This window comes from Asterias amurensis, chromosome 2, assembly GCF_032118995.1.
Source record: "Asterias amurensis chromosome 2, ASM3211899v1".
NCBI classification, from domain to species: domain Eukaryota; kingdom Metazoa; phylum Echinodermata; class Asteroidea; order Forcipulatida; family Asteriidae; genus Asterias; species Asterias amurensis.
The window spans coordinates 193,374-217,172 of NC_092649.1; the positions used below are offsets into that span (position 1 = coordinate 193,374).

Sequence of the window (23,799 nt, forward strand, 5' to 3'; positions counted from 1 at the left end):
TCATTTCCCACTTGTGGACTTTATTGCCTTTTCCTCCTTCAAAGAACAAATGTCAAAGTGTCAGGGTCCATGATTATCCTGACATTCAGAGCACACATATCAAAACAACCTCCCATATTCTTCACACATTTTAATTTAGCAAATAAAGATGGGCACATGTGAATAAATACCCTTGCCAAACATTGACTGTTATTTATTGTGTTACATAAATTAAAATGAGTTTTGTTAAAAACACAACCAGATAGAAATGTTCACATATTGGTTGACTGCTGTTTTTGTTAAAAACTAAATGATCAGAAGCAGATGTAACATCAGAACTGTTACTAAAAAGTGTTTCTCTTTACTTAAGCACCTTGAGTACCATCAGAACCTACATGTATTCTAAAAAATGTCTCTCTTTATCAAGCACCTTAAAGCCATTATACACTTTCTGTAAACAGTATTGTCTAAGTCCCACACTTCGTGTATCACAACTTATATATAAAATAACAATCCTGTGGAAATTTAGGCTCAATCGGACATCGGAGTCGGGAGAAAATAACGGGAAACCCACTCCTGTTTTCGCGCGTTTCGCCGTGTCATGACATGTGTTTATAACAAAGCCGTAATTCTCGTTATATTGTTTTACCGTTTTCTCAAAAAGTAAAGCATTTCATGGACTAATATTTCAAGAGAAGTCTTTCACCATTACCTTCTGTAAAGCCTGTAAATTATTTGTAAATCTGTGAACTTTTTTTTTTTTTATGTACCGAAAGGGTCCAATGGCTTTAAGTACCTTATAAAGGTGGATAAGTAAGCTTTGATCATACCAACTTCAATGATTAGGATGACTTACTATTAGATCCTCTGATGCCAAGTTTGTCTTCTGGTTTCCCACTTGTTACTCCACCAAATGCTCTCTCTACAATGAACGCTGAGATCTTGTCTTCTTGCTCACCCTGGAAATCATTAAACATTACTTCTGACTCAATAGAGATGATTATATAACTGACATACAGATCCTTGTCATTTGATTGGTGGAACTTACTTCACGTGACATTCACTATTACTCCCATCCACACCGGCGATCAAAAAGACCTATTCGCCCATGGGGAATAGCATTTCCCATTCAACAGTTAGGATCATCCTTGTTCCCAATGTTTTTGAGCAGTACAGCACCGTTGCACCGCTTCTAAAACAAAGGAGCACCTGTGCAAAAGGTTGTGATCCGATTGCTATTAAATTTGTGCATTGTTGCCGCTACGCGGCGCAATATGATTTTGGGTTGTCAAACAAACTCACAAACATGGTTATTTTTTCATAATGTTATCCTTTTAAAATACATCAAATGACAAGGATCTATATGTCAGTTATACAAAACAAATATTGGGTGAAAATTTGGACTGTTCTATTTCACGAGGCGAATGTCCAAATTTTACCTTGCGATAATATTCCTCCCATTCCACTCTGAGCCACTCAATATTTGTATACTATGCTATAATTAGTGTGTTAATCACCTCAACCAACTAATCATTTGTACATGTCGACCATGGGATAAGAGTTACGAAGAAAACCAAAATGGGCTGCACTGGCTCACTCAATTAAAACTAAATATTATCTGTTCATATTACAAACTGCAAAAAATTGACTACTCTTGAAAATGCATTGTTTTGCTGCAACAAAACAAGTTGGTTGTAGTTATTTTAAAGGAACACGTTGCCTTGGATCGGTCGAGTGGGTCTTTGAATAGCATTTGTAACTGTTTTTTTATAAAATGCATGTGGGCAGAAAGATGTTGTAAAAGTAGAATACAATGATCCACACAAACATGCCTCGAAATTGCATGGTTTTCGTTTTAACCTCGTCGACTAACACGGTCGGCCATTTATGGGAGTCAAATTAATGGCCGACCGTGTTAGTTCGCACAGTAAAAGGAAAACCACGCAATTTCGAGGCAAACTTGTGTGGATTATTGTATTCTACTTTTGAAACATCTTTCCAACCATATGCATTTTATACAAAACGGTTACAAACGCTTTTTATAGACCAACTCGTCCGATTCAAGGCAACGTGTTCCTTTAAAACACAATCCAATAAAACAAAACCCCAACTGAACAGACGTTTTTACAAGTGCACATTTTCTCTCGATCGTCTACTTTTTTCTGAAAGACATCAATCTTACAGTGCAGATATTTAGTGATTTTAACTTTCAAATTGACCAACAATCTAGATCTGATGTCTCCCAAATCATGACTTCTGTTACATCAATTGGGTTCAGGGTGACAAACTCAACATTCAAGTGTGGCCATATACTACACTTGATACTTGTCCTGATGTCTCCCAAATCATGACTTCTGTTACATCAATTGGGTTTAGGGTGACAAACCCAACATTCAAGTGTGGCCATATACTACACTTGATACTTGTCCTGATGTCTCCCAAATCATGACTTCTGTTACATCAATTGGGTTCAGGGTGATAAACCCAACATTCAAGTGTGGCCATATACTACACTTGATACTTGTCCTGATGTCTCCCAAATCATGACTTCTGTTACATCAATTGGGTTTAGGGTGACAAACCCAACATTCAAGTGTGGCCATATACTACACTTGATACTTGTCCTGATGATGACATAATTCTTTATTGCATAATGACCATCTTTTAGACCACCACTTGTTTGTTGCCATCTACTAATCATGCTTAAACCAACATATCCTATTGTTACTTGTTTGTTGTTGTCTACTAATCATGCTTAAACCAACATATCCTATTGTTACTTGTTTGTTGTTGTCTATAATGCTTAAACCAACATATACTAATGTTACTTGTTTGTTGATGTCTACTAATCATGCTTAAACCAACATATCCTATTGTTACTTGTTTGTTGCTGTCTACTAATCATGCTTAAACCAACATATCCTGTTGTTACTTGTTTGTTGCTGTCTACTGATAATGCTTAAACCAACATATACTAATGTTACTTCTAATCAGGAACCTTCCAGCATTCAGAACATGTTTATCTTACTGATTCAGATGGGAATAATGTGGTTTTAAATACAACACAGCCTTAGACCGCGTTTACACTAGATCCAGAAAGGTGGATTGACATTCTGCATTTTTTATGACCACAGAATCCGGCTCCGATCACACTTTTGAACAGGATGTTTATTGGCACTGACGTCACCGCTCCTCAGAAAAAGCTCAAGGGTCACGTTTTTAGCGCGCCATATTTTCTTCAAGGTACATGTACATCAACAAAGATAAATAACGGAGCGATCTGTAATTGTTGGCGAAAACGAAAAGTATTATGTGAAGATTCTTGTACTTAGCCGGAGCGTCGAGTAAATTAGTCTGGCACCAATTCAGTTGTAGCAATCGATCAGACATGTTATTATGTCGTTCGGGGAACCTGACAAAACCTAGTTTTCGTACCCAAACATTGCTCGATCTCGTTATATTGTAACGTTGCAAATCATTTGTTCGATCGCAATTATGAGAACTTGTGTACAACTTCTCAAACGAGATATAGTTGTTAAGATTGTTGGGATATTTCGAAAAGTTCACTCTCGAAAATCATTTGATTTACTCCTAAAACGTGTAAATGTTTCAGACAACAATGACAATGGAGGTAGAAAAGATAGCAACTTTAACCAAATACAGCAACAAGGCAAGCTCCGAAGGTAGCAATGTATGTATTTAGGGACGCTGAAAACAACAAAACGTTTCACACACGCACAGTCCATGTGCACTGTGCATGCCATCCATCACAACAACGAAGACGCTTTCGGGATCTAGTGTAAACAGGGTCTCACTCAACTCCAAACCCTTGATTGGTTGGTTGCACCTCGAAGGACATGTTCTTACAAAGATTGCCTTATTCATCCATGATATAATACCTAGACACAAAATATGCCAGGTCAATATCATCACTGATCTAAAAGGAGGTGGTCCAAAGCAGTCTGGGAGTGTATCTCCTGCTTCATATCGACCAATCGAAACAGGCTAATGGAATCATTGGACACAAGATACTTCACTGATAAACTCAAATCTGCCGACTCCAAAAGTATTTTTTTTTACATTTAGAATCCAGACTTCCAAAATAAACTTCATCATGTCAGTTTTAAGGCCGTTGTCCAGTCTGTTCTGGGTTGGCCTAAAGTCTGTTCTTGGTTGGCCTCAACTTATTTTAAATAAATTCCATTACATTTGTTGGTATTAGTTGACCAACCATTATAGCACTGTTCAACTGTACGGTTGTGTATGGTATAGTTTGTGCACAGAACTAGTTGTATTTTGCATTCACCATGTTGCAGGTTGGCATTGTGCATATCAATCAAAAGTGGACCATATTGAATTATTAGAGAGTGGGGTGTGAAGTAAATTTGAAAGTTAGAAAGAGATCTGAAAAATAAATCTTGCATATGGGTAAATTAGATGGGTAATTTAGTCAACATACCTTGTCATTAGTAACTTCTGTTCTTGCAAATACTGTCATAACATCAGCTATGCCACCGTTTGAAATCCAGATCTGAAAAGAAAAAAACAGAAAACAATTTTTTTCATTTCTGCGTTATACAAAGGTGTACATTATTTGCACCTGAGCATGTCAATTAATCAATTCAATATCTTGTAATGAATAGACAGGTAGTAATTGAACATTTATACAATTTGTACCAAACTAATTTTGAGCTGAACAAAGACAAAATTACTATAGCAGAACTTGGAATTTGCAACCTCCAGATTAATGAGCCAGCACTCTACCAACTGAGCTATCTGGCCCTCATTGGTGGTTCCTCTATTTTGTCAATAGAGAGGTTTCGCAGAGTCACCGATACTCTTACGTGAACGGATACGTCATAATACGTCATCACTTTTTGAGGTCCATGTGACGTATAACCGTTGTACACAAGTTAGAACAGTCGCTCAAAACGGGAATCTGTGGCCATACACGTAAGTAAACAACGAGTATATTTTGTTCATGTTTTTGCAACGGATTGTTATTTTTTAATGCACCAGGTTTTCACCATGTCTATTACAGGTATCATACATGGATGTAGTTGGACATTTGTTAACCACCGTGCTTCAGAAAAAAGAGAAATGGACTAAAAAGTTAGGCGACGGATGTCAGTTTAGCCTGTGGAGTTTTTATGTACTGTACATGTTATGTATGTATGTATGTATGTATGTACAGAACAGTGGTGCCAGCCGGCCCTGCATATAAAGTTATAAGTACGTATATAAGTCTGTATAACGCAGACTTGGCGTACACTAGACCATGGAGGAAGATACTGGTGACACTCGCTGCATGCCTTGCACCAAAGATTTTCCGACAATAAAGTCAAGAGGTTATTGTCCTATTTTGTTTTTCAAATTGTTTACTTATCCACAACTTATTTCTGGCTAGTAATTATAATGTGCTGGCTATTTTTTGGTGAAATATCCATCACCTGGCCTGGCAGATTTCTCCCTTGTTTGAATATTTTTGTTATAATATATAGGATAGCCTATTTTGGGGGCAAACAAAGTTGGTTTAATTTCTATAAAATCTCACACTTCATGGTGCAAAGGGGCCAATGAGCAGATGTATCTAGCGTATTGGCATATTTTGGGGGGCTAGGGTTGAAGGACCCTTCCTAAAATAAAATTACATGACATTCAAAGAATTGGTTTACATCTCTCTCTCTCATTTCTGCCTCTCCTGTTTTTTTTAAACAGATATTTGGTAATGTGTTCTCTTTTTAGGTTCATTCACACATGTCAACATGTCATTTGCAAAATCAGTCTGGTTCTACCCAGGGCTTGATATAGTCCTGTTGAAGGAAGTAGTTGCTATAAACCCATACCATCAAGGCCCAGAAAAACACAGGCAATGGGAGACAGTTTCGTGCAACGTAAACTCGACATTGCACAACAAAAAAGTAACTCTCCGAGCATGCAAAGATCGCACGAAAACTTCCCTAAAGGCACATCGACAAGCAGAAATTATGTCACTGAAAGCTTAAGGAAGTTGTTTTTTGTATTAATGGATACTTCTTGCAGCCCCACGCTGTTTTTTATTTATTTTTCTCTGCTGATAAAAATCCAGTTTTTGTTCCCTTTTCAGTTGTATTGGGTTTCATTTATCCATGGCTACTAAGTAATACTAATGGCCTTAAAGAGTCTCCTACCTATCCACTCCTATACCACCCTAACTACCATCTCCACCACTAGTTGACATTTCAGACCTCCATTAAATTGGGTGGGGGGACTTTTGGAAGTGTCTGAAATAATTCATCTGAGTAACAATCATCCAAATAAAAACAAAGATCACACACACATGTATTGTCAAGTTAATTTAGAAACTGCTTATTTATTGTGTCTTCGGATTCTCTTTCTAATTTTTACAACAGTATCAAGATGTGTTTAGTGGACAGAATAGGTGGTTTAAAACAAAGTATGTGCTAGCACATCTGCTTCCATGCATGGATTCAACAATTGGGTTATTTTTTGTACTAGATTTTGTTCAGTCATTTTGAAAATGGGCACTAACTTGGCAAAAATTAATAAATTTTCAAAGATTCGGTGTAATTTGTAAAGAAAACCCAACAGGTTACGGATGATCCACGGAACTTGGAACTTGACTAGGTAAAATTGGAAGAAGGTTGCTAAGAAGACAGCCTAATTAAGCACAAATTTTGTTTTGAAAGACCATAAAGCTGGCATGGGACACAACAAAGTAATTTAATTCAGATACTCCTCAAGAATGAGTGGGACAACTGCAAAATAGTGGCTGGTTTGACTACTGTTGAGGCATGTGTGGCAGTTTTTTAAAAATGCACCCACCAAATAATACTTGGCCACTGGCTGAAGGAGCACTTTCAATTTTTTTCTGAAATCTAGGAAGGCGAAAAGCGACACAATTTTCCCAAATTCCCACTCTACAGCTTCTCTAACAGATGACATCGATCTATTAAAATTTTGCTGTTCTTCAGTGATGTTTGCACCCTTAAATGGGCACAGAAGAAAGTTCTGCATAGGATAAGCAGGATCTCCATAGAGGCTCAATGGGAGCCCATTCATATCTTGCAGTCCAGCAGCTTCCATCCTACCCATGAGTCCACTTTTGCAAAGACGTGCACAATCGTGTCTCCTCCCCTCAACAAGTCCGACCATGTTGGCTACCATGCCGTCAGGAGTAACAACTGATTGAAATTTCAGGGAATGAATTCTTTTATGGCCATTATAGCATACTCGCTGGTTTCTCGTGGGTCTGCAGATGGGGCAAACAGTTCAATCGATCAAGCCTATACAGTCCACGAGTGGTGCACCTTTCCGATGAATAGCATCAGCATACATCTGTAACTTATTAAGTAGCCAAGGTTGGTCTGTTTGTGAGACGATGTTCATGCTCTTCAAACACATGATTGAGTGTACAGTTAATTATCATTGACAGGGTTGATTTAGGCCGTCCCAAAAACAGCTCCAAATCTGCAAGTCGGTTGGGGTAAACAAACCGCCTTAGAAGGATACACAGACCATCGACTCTACATTTATCAGCAACAGTTCTATTAGGGCAGACTATCCTTTCGGGCAAGTGTAACCTAGTAGCAAGCTGTCAGATCGCCTGTGTAAATTGAAGAGACATGAAAAGGATGATGTTAGTGTGCAACTCTTTTTTAAGAGAGACTGACCAAAAATGTACAATTCATAAAATCCATGAAGGAATCAGCACAACATTTCATGAGGACCCCCCCAAATTTTGCAGTTTGTGATGTTTACAGTTACCTAAAGCCTAAAAAGCACCCCTATCCTCACTCATCAGCATGTTCAGACACATCACAATCACATGTCATTGTCAAAATATTCAGATTTTGTATATTATTACAATTGTCATTGTCAACAACCTGAAAACAAGTCTGGCAAGGCCCTTGAAGTTTTATTAAATAATAATCATATGTCATGCATGTCATGTGGTAAGACCATTCCCAACTGCTCAATGAATGGTATGATCATGTTTTTTTCCATCCTTCAGTCTATTTATTGTGATTATGAATGTACGAATGTTGTAATGCCTACCTATGTAGCTAACCTACACTAAGTTTACATAAAATTAAAATATACATATCTACCTGTTTGTCGAATCTAAAATTGCTACGACACTGCTCATCGGTCAGATTGTCCAAACGAAACTTAGGAAAATCAGGATCAAATGTTGTTGGGCCAAATTTAGGAAGAAGGAGAAAACAAATTGCATCTTCGTCGTCATTTTCTATGGCCAAGCGAAGTAAATCTTCTCGCTGACGATTGTCCATGGGTGCAGCCATTTGGTTTGCGAAACAAAACTACACAGCTCACTTGACGCGAACGCGTATGGTTCGATATCTGTATGCGTATTCGTATCCGCGTCTCTGCGAAACCTCTCTAATATCTTTGTTCGGGGTACCAGTCATAAGGCATTCAACCTGTAACTGCCGTAAAACAAAGGATCACAACCAAGTTTACCATACAGCCTTGGATGCAAACAAAATAACACACGAGAAACACACTTTATAGCTATTCCTTACTAGTATTTGCTCAGCTAGTAATTTGTTAAGCAACACCATCTACTCAAAGCACTTGATGCCATACATACACTTAACATACCAGTAGAATACCCCACCTTTGTAGTGACACTCTGCTTAATATAATAATAATAATAATAATAATCTAAGCATTTATATATCGTTCTTACACCAAAAAGGTACCACAACGCTTTACTTAAACCCACCTTGCTTCCATTAATAAGGAAATGTTTTCCATCATCACTAAGTGTTGCTTTGGTGCGTATGGACGCAGCGTCACTCCCACTGTATGTCAAAAGAAAGACCATTATTATCTTAAAGACATCTTTCTTTCAAAGTTATACCTGCACTCAACCTGAGGCTGAAAGTTTCGTTAAATGGCCCTCAGATACTGATCTCAAGCACACTGTCATGTTGACAAAACTAATGGAGACAGATGCAACAACATAAGTTTACTCCTCCACCAACATTTAGTAAGCTTGGAAACATTACATAACTTGTTTTGTTTAATACAAATTGAATTTCTGCTATAAGGAAAATTTTGGGTTGAAGAAAGAAAATTGATTAGAGCAGGGCTTGAACCTGTGACCTCTATGTTAAAGTACTAGTGCCCTACAAACTAGACTATCTAACACTGATGCTAATGGTCTCCCTACAATTATTTTGCAAGGGAGGCTAGTCAGTAGCCATTCAGCTTGTGACTGGCATATAGCCAAGACAAATAGTGAGACTGCCAATATTGGGCTAGATAGCCAACCCCAAGTTTACAATACAACCAAGAGAAGCAGCAGGATAAGGATAATTTTATGTAGATGCAATTTTTTGCTTCAAATATCAGTTAATAAATCACAAGAGAAACCGACAGTGTAGTTTTCAGTTGAAGGAAACAAAATGAACTAGAGTGGGACTTAAACCTGCAACATGTGGATTAATGTACTGAAGCTCTACCTACTGAGCTATCTAGCCCAATGTTGGCAGTCTCACTATTTGTCAATATCTTTGTTCAGGAATTGCCAGTCAGAAGCCATTCATTACTCACTGCAACAGCCAGAGACACCCCCCCCCCCCCAAGTGGAGACCTTAGAAAAACAGCCCGTGATACAATCAAATAATAAGATAAAATGGAATTACAAAAGCCAGGTTAAACTTCTATACACCATCAAATACTGCAATTTCAATACGTAAATGGCAAAAAGGTGAAATCACTTTTTAATTAGTGGAGGAAGAACTACATGTACATATTTCATTCAGGAGTGGCAAACTTTATCAATGTCTCTGGTCCACATATATCCATTAATGGATAATTGGTTCCTGTTGTACTAACCTGCTTGGTTCTGTTAGGGCAAATGCAGCAACATGTTCACCAGTTGCAAGTTTGGGAAGGTACTTTGCCTTCTGCTCATCTGTGCCGACTATCAATATACCCTAGAAGAAATTCACGAGTAAGAAGATTTGGGTGAGCTCAGGCCCAGACGATTCACACATACGTATCTAGAGGATTATCGCAATTAACTCAGTTTACAGTTTTTTCTGTCTTTTTCTTTTAAAATAAATAAAAACTGCACTTTCTAAGGATCCACGAATAAGGCTTTCGTGAGAATTATAAAGTTTATCCTACCCGAAATGATAATATTGTATAAATCTTTAAGCTGTCATCTTAAAAATGATATTCTTAACTGGTGTGAATCAACTTCACAATGTAAGAAACTTCATGTCTTACCCAAATAAACTGATGCTTTAGTTAAACTGACAACCTTGAACAAACAGCACCAATATTGAAAGAGCTGAAGTGAATTCTACCTTAAGTCCAATAGATTGATGTGCAGCTAGCGTTACTGCGATGGCACCATCTAGAGCAGTGATTTCAGCTATTCTTGCAAACTCAGTATTAGACAGTTCTAGGCCACCTGTAATTTAAAGATTATAAATCTTCTCTCATAATCTGTAGACTCAAATTACAGGTAATTATTATACATTTGTGCCAATGAAACTAAGGATGCATGAACTTATTCACTACAGCTTGCAAGCCAGAGGGCAACTAAAAAGGTAGCCTTTTCTCAAGGCCTTTATGGCTTGGACAGCTTTGTTGAGCCCTAATCCTCAGCAACTGGAAAGGAAGACCACACACGTGAGTGACGAAGCCCTGAGGGCCATTTACAATTTGTCTGCATTTTTTTAATGTTTTTCTTTATAAATGTAAACTTTTGCTACCAAATCAGAAGCAATAGTTCAAACCAATCAGAAGCGAAGGGGGTCAGCAGGTCAGCAAACATTTACAAGTAACGCAAACTGCCTGATGGAAAACCAACAATAATCCGCCTTGGAATCATTCATAAAATGCATTCATGTCTGTCAGTTGCTTTTACGCTACCTAGTTCCAGATTATGTCCAAGTAATCGATTCTTCATTCTCTTATAGTATTTATAAATATAATTTCAAATAGTTAATGGCCTGACGTTTCAACCCTAGAGTCTTTCTCAGAGGCTATAAATACTGTTTTATTATTATTATTATTAACGCAACAAACATGAACAGGTAACTAAATAAAACATAAGCCAGAAGTGGAAATTTATGAATAGGGTTAGAAAGCATAAGGAAATAAGCAAGGGGTAAACAATGAATAGGGGGGGCGGGACAAAAATGGGGGGCGGGGTTGAAGAGAAGCGACTGGCTTGACCACAAGAAGATGGAAACACAAAGGACAATATCAAGGGTGGGAAGAGGTGGGAAAAAAGGTAATTAATTAGTCAACAAGGCGTAGGCTAGAGGGGGATATCTGTGGGGAAAAAGGAGACGGCAAAACAAAAGGTTTACAAGTCGTTTCCTTCTTGGATGTTCAGACCATGGGGTTGAATGGTCTGAAGGCGGCTTATCCAGAGTTTCTCCCTACTCAAACGAACAGTCTCTCTGTGGTTGCCTAGTACCTCTATGCCCTGTAAATTCATGTCAGAAATATAATTTCCAAACTTTTTTCACCATGATTTTTCACCCATGTTTTCTGAATTGATTGTTTTGGGGTATTTTCCAAGCCAGGACGGCTTTGACAAATGGTTACTAATAAGGGTGCTTGCTATGTGAACCAGAAACACTGGGGTTAATCCTTGTACGTTTAGTGTTCTTGGTTCTTTTCATGTGCACTACCAATCCTAGTTCACAGGACCTTCTGCTTAATGCCTAGCTTAATAACAAGCACTACACTTCCTGGGACTCAAACCCACACTTTGCTGATCAGAAACTCTACAGCTAGACCCAGAAACACTAGGGTTAATCTTTCTACGTTTAGTGTTCTTGCTTCTTTTTATGTGCACTACCAATCCTAGTTCACAGGACCTTCTGCTTAATGCCTAGCTTAATAACAAGCACTACGCTTCCTGGGACTCAAACCCACACTTTGCTGATCAGAAACTCTACAGCTAGACCCAGACACACCAGGGTTAATCCTTCTACGTTTAGTGTTCTTGGTTCTTTTTATGTGCACTACCAATCCTAGTTCACGGGACCTTCAGCTTAATGCCTAGCTTAATAACAAGCACTACGCTTCCTGGGACTCAAACCCACACTTTGCTGATCAGAAACTCTTACAGCTAGACCCAGAAACACCAGGGTTAGTCCTTCTACGTTTAGTGTTCTTGGTTCTTTTTATGTGCACTACCAATCCTAGTTCACGGGACCTTCAGCTTAATGCCTAGCTTAATAACAAGCACTACGCTTCCTGGGACTCAAACCCACACTTTGCTGATCAGAAACTCTACAGCTAGACCCAGAAACACTAGGGTTAATCCTTCTACGTTTAGTGTTCTTGGTTCTTTTTATGTGCACTACCAATCCTAGTTCACGGGACCTTCAGCTTAATGCCTAGCTTAATAACAAGCACTACGCTTCCTGGGACTCAAACCCACACTTTGCTGATCAGGAACTCTACAGCTAGACCCAGAAACACTAGGGTTAATCCTTCTACGTTTAGTGTTCTTGCTTCTTTTTATGTGCACTACCAATCCTAGTTCACAGGACCTCTTGCTTAATGCCTAGCTTAATAACAAGCACTACGCTTCCTGGGACTCAAACCCACACTTTGCTGATCAGAAACTCTACAGCTAGACCCAGAAACACTAGGGTTAATCCTTCTACGTTTAGTGTTCTTGCTTCTTTTTATGTGCACTACCAATCCTAGTTCACAGGACCTCTTGCTTAATGCCTAGCTTAATTACAAGCACTACGCTTCCTGGGACTCAAACCCACACTTTGCTGATCAGAAACTCTTACAGCTAGACCCAGAAACACTAGGGTTAATCCTTCTACGTTTAGTGTTCTTGCTTCTTTTTATGTGCACTACCAATCCTAGTTCACAGGACCTTCTGCTTAATGCCTAGCTTAATAACAAGCACTACGCTTCCTGGGACTCAAACCCACACTTTGCTGATCAGAAACTCTTACAGCTAGACCCAGAAACACTAGGGTTAATCCTTCTACGTTTAGTGTTCTTGCTTCTTTTTATGTGCACTACCAATCCTAGTTCACAGGACCTTCTGCTTAATGCCTAGCTTAATAACAAGCACTACGCTTCCTGGGACTCAAACCCACACTTTGCTGATCAGAAACTCTACAGCTAGACCCAGAAACACCAGGGTTAATCCTTCTACGTTTAGTGTTCTTGCTTCTTTTTATGTGCACTACCAATCCTAGTTCACAGGACCTTCTGCTTAATGCCTAGCTTAATAACAAGCACTACGCTTCCTGGGACTCAAACCCACACTTTGCTGATCAGAAACTCTTACAGCTAGACCCAGAAACACTAGGGTTAATCCTTCTACGTTTAGTGTTCTTGCTTCTTTTTATGTGCACTACCAATCCTAGTTCACAGGACCTCTTGCTTAATGCCTAGCTTAATTACAAGCACTACGCTTCCTGGGACTCAAACCCACACTTTGCTGATCAGAAACTCTACAGCTAGACCCAGAAACACTAGGGTTAATCTTTCTACGTTTAGTGTTCTTGCTTCTTTTTATGTGCACTACCAATCCTAGTTCACAGGACCTCTTGCTTAATGCCTAGCTTAATAACAAGCACTACGCTTCCTGGGACTCAAACCCACACTTTGCTGATCAGAAAAACTTACAGCTAGACCCAGAAACACTAGGGTTAATCCTTCTACGTTTAGTGTTCTTGCTTCTTTTTATGTGCACTACCAATCCTAGTTCACAGGACCTCTTGCTTAATGCCTAGCTTAATAACAAGCACTACGCTTCCTGGGACTCAAACCCACACTTTGCTGATCAGAAAAACTTACAGCTAGACCCAGAAACACCAGGGTTAATCCTTCTACGTTTAGTGTTCTTGGTTCTTTTTATGTGCACTACCAATCCTAGTTCACGGGACCTTCAGCTTAATGCCTAGCTTAATAACAAGCACTACGCTTCCTGGGACTCAAACCCACACTTTGCTGATCAGAAACTCTTACAGCTAGACCCAGAAACACTAGGGTTAATCCTTCTACGTTTAGTGTTCTTGCTTCTTTTTATGTGCACTACCAATCCTAGTTCACAGGACCTTCTGCTTAATGCCTAGCTTAATAACAAGCACTACGCTTCCTGGGACTCAAACCCACACTTTGCTGATCAGAAACTCTTACAGCTAGACCCAGAAACACTAGGGTTAATCCTTCTTCGTTTAGTGTTCTTGCTTCTTTTTATGTGCACTACCAATCCTAGTTCACAGGACCTCTTGCTTAATGCCTAGCTTAATTACAAGCACTACGCTTCCTGGGACTCAAACCCACACTTTGCTGATCAGAAACTCTACAGCTAGACCCAGAAACACTAGGGTTAATCCTTCTACGTTTAGTGTTCTTGCTTCTTTTTATGTGCACTACCAATCCTAGTTCACAGGACCTTCTGCTTAATGCCTAGCTTAATAACAAGCACTACGCTTCCTGGGACTCAAACCCACACTTTGCTGATCAGAAACTCTACAGCTAGACCCAGACACACCAGGGTTAATCCTTCTACGTTTAGTGTTCTTGGTTCTTTTTATGTGCACTACCAATCCTAGTTCACGGGACCTTCAGCTTAATGCCTAGCTTAATAACAAGCACTACGCTTCCTGGGACTCAAACCCACACTTTGCTGATCAGGAACACTTACAGCTAGACCCATGGAAGATGATTGAAATTGTTATTTTGTATGTTCTGTGTACACTTAATTAAAGGGCCATGATTTGCTTCTGTAAATAAATGCTGATGCGAGTTGCTACTGTGCAATTGCTAACTACAAGCGCTACTGTGCAGCAGCTGTTTGGTTGTTAATAGTTTTGGCAGGTGTGCTTGTGCTAATGTGCAGAAGTACAATGTAGTACTTCCAATGTACAAAGGCATTGTTAAGGCCTGGTCACTTACACAGACCCCGATAACGAGAACGAAAATGTTATCATTACACACCCTTGATTGGTTGAATAAGCGTGGGCATATTCTGTGCGGAGCAATTCAACCATTAGAATGCCTTCTCTTTGCGTCATTATCTTTATTGTTCTCCTTATTGCTGCAGTGGGACTGGGCCTTTAAGGTTGTTGTGTTGAGTGTAGTCCCTAAGGAATGTCTTGAGATTTCCACTGTGAATAAAGTGGTTGTTTTGTATATGAAGTGGAGAAAGTGTAACTAGGTGCAGAGTACCAGTCTTGAAGTCAGTGGGTTGAGGTGTATGAAGGTAGAGCTAGGCAGGCAGAGATCTCGCTGGCACAGATGCATTGGAACTGTTGAGGCTCAGAGGAGAGCTGAGCTCGGCAATTTAGAAGTTCTTTTTATTACGTTTATGCAGAAAACCCTTTGAATTGTAGTAGTGCGATTCATGTAAAGTACTTGGTAAAAACATTTTTAGTTATTGTCCTTGATTTATTGTAAAGCGTACAGATACTATCTTAACTTTGTTGGAGCTCTTGTACAGTTTTGGTGTTATTTACAATTATTATAGATGGCCCTACCCTACCCAACCATTTAATTCCAATGGTGAATGCTTGGGTGCCCCTGACATAAGAAATCCCATGGGACTTTCAGCTAACATTAACTAAGCTACAGGGTTCGAAATTTGCGGTCGCCCAGTCGCCAAATGCGAGTGAAAATAGCGTTGGGCGAGTCAAAACTCTTTCTCACTAGCCCGCCAGCTGAGTCAAATAGTTGTTCCTTTTCAAATATAAAAGAGGGTACAGTGGCAAAATTCCAAAGAAAACTTTTACTAAAGCTTTAAAAATAGTAAGTTTGACAAGACTAGATATTTGCTAGATTTAATTTGGGTGCAATCGGGGTGTGAATAGCTGTCCTTCATTTCGGAAAACACGTACAAATTTATTTCTGCAGTAGTTTTGTTCTTCCTCTGCTTCAACCAGAACCCCAAATGGGTTAGTTGAAACATCAGAGTTTGAGTTTGGTGCTCTTAATCGCTCGGCCACTATGAACATGCCACACTTATGTTTCCTACCATATTCTTGTGGAACTTGCATTCCAAAAAGCCCCAAGTCTTTCAATGTTTGAAGAGTTTCATCTGGAATCTTTGCTTCTTCATCTTGTTTCTTGGAATCCACTATAATGAAAAGAGCAAGCAAATAAAAGATGATGAATACACATACTTAGAACATAATTAACCTGCAATCATTTTGGACTTTAAGGCAGGTTTAAAAAGAAGAACAAAATTATGTTACCAATAATTTTATTATGCTATTTTATGTAATTTAATGTTGTTATCCAGCCTGTTTAATATTGGCGCTTGCGCTGTTGCATGTGGCTGAAATAAAATAAAATAAAATCAATCAATCAATTAAAGTAGCACCTCATAAGGGTTCACAAGGTGCTTGTGGTTTACCCATACACAGAGTGTATTAAGCACTGTATACTCAGTACTTTCTTTAAATTCCACAGACATATTGCTTGGGTAAGATTCCAACCCACTACCTTCATGCTATTCCAGAGCACGTCTTACATATAGACCACCAAGATTGCATCGAAGCTAGAGGCAGTTCCATTCCTTTATTTTAGCAGAAGGTACCACAACATTGGTAATACAGTGCCTACTCCTTAACACACATCAGTGTATGAAGGAGTAAGACATAAGTAATAGTCTTTTAGATTCCAACCCACTACCTTCATGCTATTCCAGAGCACGTCTTACATAATAGACCACCAAGATTGCATCGAAGCTAGAGGCAGTTCCATTCCTTTATTTTAGCAGAAGGTACCACAACATTGGTAATACAGTGCCTACTCCTTAACACACATCAGTGTATGAAGGAGTAAGACATAAGTAATAGTCTTTTAGATTACAACCCACTACCTTCATGCTATTCCAGAGCACGTCTTACATATAGACCACCAAGATTGCTCTGAAGCTAGAGGCAGTTCCATTCCCTTATTTTAGCAGAAGGTACCACAACATTGGTAATACAGTGCTTACTGCTTAAAACACATCAGTGTATGAAGGAGTAAGACATAAGTAATAGTCTTTTGGTCGAATCGGTCACATTTACAGATTTTAAGAGGTTTTGTAGCGTAAAGGCCATGTCATGCAGGGAAATTAACAGATTTAACCATGTTCACACAACATGGTGAGAGCTAGTAAGACAGTACTGGTAGCAACATTTATCTTGTGGTTCCATAATGTTCCCATTGCATCCAATACAGTTGGTTACCCCACAATTGCCTGTAAATATTGCCTCAAGTGACCAAGCCAACTAACAGAACTTACCATCTTCCTTGAAGAATCTTTCAATTGGTTCACACATCTGGTTGAGGTCATTGAACTTCTCGAGGGAGATTTCTGGGTATGGAAATACATCTTCCTGCATTTTAAAGTCAGATTAAGATAAATTAATTGAGTCCAACAAATTTCAATTTAATAAAAATATTACGATTGAGTGAAATATTTTACTTGTTAAAAAGTTTTTTACCATCATGAATTTCAAAAAGATTTCCATACTCCCACATACATGTAGGATCAGTTTTTGGAATTTCCAGAGTAGCGTTGTTGTTGAGAATACTGTTACGATGATCGTAACCCTCCATCCTTCGACCATCGGGAGGATGGAGGGTTACAATCATCGCAACTACACGAAACCACGACTTACAGGCAGTGGACACTGTTGTTAATTACTCAAAATAATTATCTGCACAAAACCTCACTTGGTAACGAGTAATAGGGAGAGGTTGATAGTCCATACGATGCCAGAAACAGCTCTCTCTGAAGTGACGTAGTTTAAGTAATTATTTTCCACAAATTTGATTTTGAGATGAGGTCTCGAAATCAAGCATCTGAAAGCACACAACTTTGTGTGACAAGGGTGTTTTTTCTTTCATTATTATCTCGCAACTTCGAGGGCCAATTGAGCTCAAATTTTCACAGGTTTATTATTTTATGCATTGATATACACCAAGTGAGAAGACTGGTTTTTTGACAATTACCAATAGTGTCCAGTGTCTTTAACCACACAGTAGAGACAACAAACATTCTCATCTTAATTTTTCTTGTTCTCCTTCCCAATTGGCCAAACATTGGTCATAAAACAACTGCTGAAAATCGGCCATGGGATGCTAAATGCTCAGAGTAAATGGCGGAAGCCCCATAAAGAGTGTCAATTAATTTATGGATTTAAAAGAGGTTTCACACTATCCAGTATCTGGTGTGGTGCCATGGGTTAAGGTTAGGGGTAAGGTGTGAGTAGTCCAAGCTACACTAGACCAATCGAGTCCGAGGTCAGCATACTGGCAATATTTTTAGGGGCCTAGCGGAACGAACCTCACATATAGTTCTATCTAACCAACCTAGTCCGTAAACCATGTATTTAAAGTGCAAGTATGCTGGAGACTGGACTCCCTCAGCTTTCTCCGCATATTTTATTGGCACCTTAGGCTTAGCTGGAGACTAGTATTCTTCTTATTTTCTTATTTTATAGTACTTTAATAGTAGGATTTCTAGCCTAGACTGTCACATTGAAATCTAGTTGCAATAACGTAACCCTCGAGGAGGATTACGTTATCGCAACTTATTGAAATCCATATTTCAACAAAAAGGTAAAAACTTTAAAAGACAAGTACAGCATTCCAGGCCAGTTGCATGTCACCCAGCAACATACGTCCATGGCATGGATGTTCAAGAAAAACGTAGCCCCACTTTTGTGGCCAAGCTCTGCCGAGTCTCATCTAAGAGTAAGACTAAATCCAGGCAGGGCTCAATTTCACAAACCACCGAAGAAGATTAATCTTAAAGACACTGGACACATTGTCAAAGACAAGTCTTCTCACTTGGGTGTATCTCAACATATGCATAAAATAACAAACCTGTGAAAATTTGCTCAATTGGTCATATTGAAGTTGTGAGATAATAATGAAAGAAAAAACACCCGTGACCCTGGTCACACGAAGTTGTGTCGAGACCTCAAATTCTAAACTTGAGGTCTCGAAATCAAATTCATGGAAAATTACTGCTTTCTCAAAAACTACGTCACTTCAAAGGGAGCCGTTTCTCACAATGTTTTATATTATCAACCTCTCCACATTACTAATTGACATAACCAAGTAAGGGAATAAAAGGGTAGCAACTAGTTCTTTCACGGCCGTTTAAAACAGAACAGGGTCGAATTGCCGTTTGAAAGGCCCGAGCCGAGCCGAAGGCGAGGGCCTTTATCACATGGCAATTCAACCCTGCAAGGTTTTAAACGGCCGTGAAAGTAGCCTTGTCCAAGGCTCTTTACGCAAGCACCGGCCCGCTCTGACTTCATGAAATGCATAGATACTATACCGCACAGCACACAACAGTACTTGATACCGCGGGGTCGAAGCATGGCTTTCGAGGTATCAACGAGGTTACAAAACGAGGCCGGATCAGAGCCTTGTTTCCTTTGTAAACACGCCAGATTGTGGGCGGAGTTGCTGTATGCTAATATTTCCGGAAGGTGTATGCTCATTGGTCAATATAGGTGTGCCAATCATCTACCGAATGCACGGTTTGCACGCGAGACAGTTTAAAGTCCAAAGGTTAAACAGTGATAGGGACATGTGTACTACTGCATACTGTCAACAAACAATCTCACATGTCTGTGTATAGTCTAGTCGTGTCGTGTAAAAGCCAAATTGTTTACAGAAACACGTCGTAGTTTTGATGCCTGCTGTTTTTGGCCATGACATGAATTCCTAATAACTGTGAGTGAAGATGAATGCATATAATTGCCCTGTAGAAGTTTCAGCTTCATTATTTGTCTAGATTTTTAAAAAGTACGTAAATACCTGCCTGCAGAGGTCGTCCACTGAACAGCACAAAGGCATGCCCACGCTAGTCTGACATGGCGATGAATACCACAACTAATGAATACGTTTTACCATGTTAAAATTATTTTCGACTCCTGAGAAAACAATTATTCTATGACATTGTTTCACTCTGCATTTCTCAAACACAACAACCCAGCAATTAGTGTTTTAAGGGAACTGCTTTCTACCAGCATAATCTGCAAACCATTGAAAGTAAATTATTGTGTTTGGTCTCCTACAAGCAGGAAGAAACTAATAAATTTTACTTGCAGCATTTTCCACATGATTATTACTCCAAAAGAATGTATTGTTTTGTTTTTATGAGTGTTTATTTGTCATTGAAATAATTATTTTATTTTACACCTGCACTATAATAGTACTCTTGATACATGTATAATTTTCACCTGCATACCACATACAAAAACAATGACAATGATTTCAATTTTTTTTTAAATGATTTAATTTATTCTCAACTTAAATTTATAGTACCTCTTCTCCGCTTACAAGTATCTCCATAAAATAAGTGTGAGAATATGGCAATAGGCAGAGTTCATTAAGCCTGATACATTATTATCCAAAATTTAACAGTAAAATTGCACAATGTACATGATGCAATCATTAACTTTAACTGGGTTTCAATTTCCAGGCAAGCATTCAAAGACTGTGGCCCATTACTCTGATGTTAGTTGGTGATGAGGAATTCAGAACAAATTCATGTACTAACAAAAATGTTTTTTAAAGAGGGATGATTCAAAACATGGTATATAAAAATGTTATATCAATCGCTTGCCAAGAGTACTTTCACATAAAGTCTTCAATTTAAATGTCGGTATTTTTTTAAACTACAGAGAAAGCCTTCAATTTAAATGTCGGTATTTTTTTAAACTACAGAGAAAGGCTTAAATGACACTCGTTTTGTTTTGTTTTGTTTAGTGGAAGGTTTCAGTAAAAAAAAATACAACCTTAGATTTAAAACCAATACTTGAATTGGGCATTTCTAGGGCATATCAGAGCATTCAAGAGCATTTTCTTGAGTTGTACATTTTGGTAGACCACTTGTTAAGGAAATTTTTCAGTAGAAAGTTTAACCATGCTCATGATCATACATGCTCAGTTAAAGTCATCTGATTGCACGACTCAAGTTCACGATTAATTTGGCACAGGTGTCACAACAAAGATACATCAGGATTTATGTTGATGCGTCTGCTGAACCATTAAGATTGGTAATCACTTCTCAATCTCTTCGTCTCCAATTTTCTGTATTGAAGAATGCCTTCATCTGATCATCGGCTTCCCAGCACTGATGGGTGTCTATTGTTAAAGCAGCTGTTAATGACATATGATCTAGTTGAGCTGTCATCAGTGTCGTCAATGGTGATACATAGGACTTGCCTCATTACTTTGCCTACAGTGGTCAACAAGAAAGACAGAATTTTTGTTTTATTACAAGAGTGAAAATAAGGGGTGAAGTGCATTTTTATAATAAAATAATAATACTTTTGCAAAGAAGCTAATGTTGTTAAGACACATGTGGACACTATTTTTAGGCTAGTGACATAATTATGAAGCAAATATGTTTCATTCCAGTCAATGGTCACAACATGTCAATGTGTGTTCGCAAATACTTGGCAATTACTATCGACTGTTTCAAAGAATAATGTCAACACGGTTTTCTTAATTACCAACAGACATGCTTCAACCATTCCATGAGTGTTGCATGGAGGTACCTCCATGAATGTTCTAACAAATTGTCATCGTGATCGTACCGGCCAAACTAAAGCTGAATGTATGGTCGATAGAGAACCCATTGACCGTACACCTCACACTCTGTCTTACGACGATTTCACTTACCGAAGAAAATTGGTGCAGAGCTAGCGGTGCAGCTTGAAAAATTGCTGATTTCCCAAATCCTGTGTGCAGGTTGACAAACACGTCATATCCTAGAATTTCTAGGTTGAAAACCATCTATTTGTAGCTTGTCCTGCAGCAGAATTTAAACTTCCTAGCTTCACACATCGCGAGGGTGCACTTCGCGAGAGGAGGTCGCCATTTTTCTCATTGATAAGCACACACACACACACTACGTCATAACGAGAGTCTATGATTGGACAATATCTGCCCTATTGAATATTCAACATCCAATTCCAGCATACGTAATTTGCACTGGAATCCGTGCGCCATTGTAAAGAAACACATAAGCAGCTTACAAAGGAAACAAGGCTCTGAGTCTGATCCGGCCTCGTTTTGTAACCTCGTTGATACCTCGAAAGCCATGCTTCGACCCCGCGGTATCAAGTACTGTTGTGTGCCGTGCGGTATAGTATCTATGCATTTCGTGAAGTCAGAGCGGGCCGGTGCTTGCGTAAAGAGCCTTGGACAAGGCTACCGTGAAAGACGAGTGTCCACTGCTTTTAAAGTTAAAGACGAGTTGTCAATAATGTTGCCATTGTGGGTTTTTATGAGACCCCAGATGTTTGCCACACAAGTGGGGGCTTGCTACACCAGTGCTATCCTCTTAATCTTACCCCACATAGGATAGGACTTAGGACTAAAACAAATAATAAGGATTAGGAAGGAAAACAAACCTTGTTAAACTGTCCAAGAAAAAGATTCTTGATGAATGCTGCCGGTGCAAGTCGACTTGTGTGTAGGTGGCAACAACTAGAACTATGCCCTGTTGTTACACCATCTTTCAAGAAACATGTTGTTGGATTTGTCTTTGATAGCCTGGGGAGTACTTTCTCATTTAAATGTCGATTAAATCGACTAAAACTCGCCAAATTTCGCGATAACATTGTGACTGCTTTTCGTGTGACTGAAGTTCCGAACTGCTGCCTCAAAATTTGGCTTGAGTTACATAATCGGCACAAGAGGGCGCCCTTGCAAAAAAATACGGCGAACAAATCTCCGGAATTAGGTGGTTAGCCTTTAGTCAAGGCGCACGCGGAACCCCCAGATGTCCCATCTTCGTCTCGGTAAAATTATCAAGAACCAGGCCTCGGCGGGATTAAACCACTAGTTGAAAACCTCTTCACCACACATTCCCTTATCCATTCCCTTATCCATTCATAGTCATAGAATGGAGGTCGAAAAGTAGACATCTGCTTTTCTGCTCTCAAAATTATAGCAGAAAAGCAGATTGAACGTCTTGTGTAAAGTGTAATTTTTCTACTTTTCTGCTATCATCAGAAAAGCACATTTAAGACAAATGCATTTTTCTACTTTTCTCCTTTTCTGCTAGCTGAAAAGTAAGTCAACATTTTGGCATTCATGTGGACATCTGGGCCCAATTTCTTAGAGCTGCTAAGCAAACAAATTTGCTTAGCATGAATTTTCTTCCTTGATAAAAACAGGATTACCAACCAACTTTTCATTTGTTGCATATTGCTAATTATTACTGGTATTCAGCTGTTGTTTGCTTATCCTGAAAATCACTGGGAAATTTATTTGGTAATCCTGTTTTTGTCAATGAAGAAATTTCATGCTAAGCAAATTTTTGTGCTTAGCAGCTCTATGAAATTGGGCCCAAGCACAGAATCGGCGCTTACGGAAGCAGGGAATTCTGTGCTTACGGCAAGCGTCACGGGTTAGCGGCGAATTTTGGCTTGTGTGCGTGCGTACTCCACGTTACTACGCATTCTACGCTTACAAGGCAAGCGCAGAAATTCGGCGCTTGCACGTAAGCGGGGAATCGTGATCGTAAGCGCAGAATTCGGCGGTAAGCAGAGCCATGAAATTGGGCCCAGATTGAACGTTTGGGGCAAATCAATTTTTCTACTTTTGTACTAGCCAAAAAGCAGATTAGACGTTTTTTTACACAGTGGCAAAGTGGACTCTGCTTTTTTGGTTTCCCGCAACCCTTTCTGATAGTGGGCCTATGTTTTGTGCCAAATACACATTATTTTCTCCGAGTTTGTCTGCAATAATGGTTGTTATTTTTATTATGTAAACAATCTTGGTTAAATCGCTGTTAAGCCGCTATCCTTTCAGTAATGG

At 39.0% G+C, this 23,799-nt stretch overlaps 1 protein-coding gene and 1 pseudogene across 1 annotated transcript in view; both read right to left on the bottom strand.

Moving 5' to 3' along the window:
* Window positions 1-22,654, bottom strand: part of LOC139951295 (complex I assembly factor ACAD9, mitochondrial-like) — a 34,760-nt gene extending 12,106 nt beyond the window's left edge. Inside the window, exons 1-8 of the mRNA XM_071950121.1 lie at window positions 22,389-22,654; window positions 17,249-17,342; window positions 15,989-16,090; window positions 10,323-10,429; window positions 9,847-9,947; window positions 8,729-8,807; window positions 4,439-4,510; window positions 836-938 (exon numbers count right to left, since the gene is read on the bottom strand). Of these exons, the coding sequence (XP_071806222.1) occupies window positions 836-938; window positions 4,439-4,510; window positions 8,729-8,807; window positions 9,847-9,947; window positions 10,323-10,429; window positions 15,989-16,090; window positions 17,249-17,342; window positions 22,389-22,598 (868 nt within the window). The 5' untranslated portion in view covers window positions 22,599-22,654. The remainder of the gene's footprint in view (window positions 1-835; window positions 939-4,438; window positions 4,511-8,728; window positions 8,808-9,846; window positions 9,948-10,322; window positions 10,430-15,988; window positions 16,091-17,248; window positions 17,343-22,388) is intronic.
* Window positions 6,333-8,421, bottom strand: LOC139954548 (putative nuclease HARBI1; annotated as a pseudogene).
* Window positions 22,655-23,799: the final 1,145 nt, after the last annotated feature.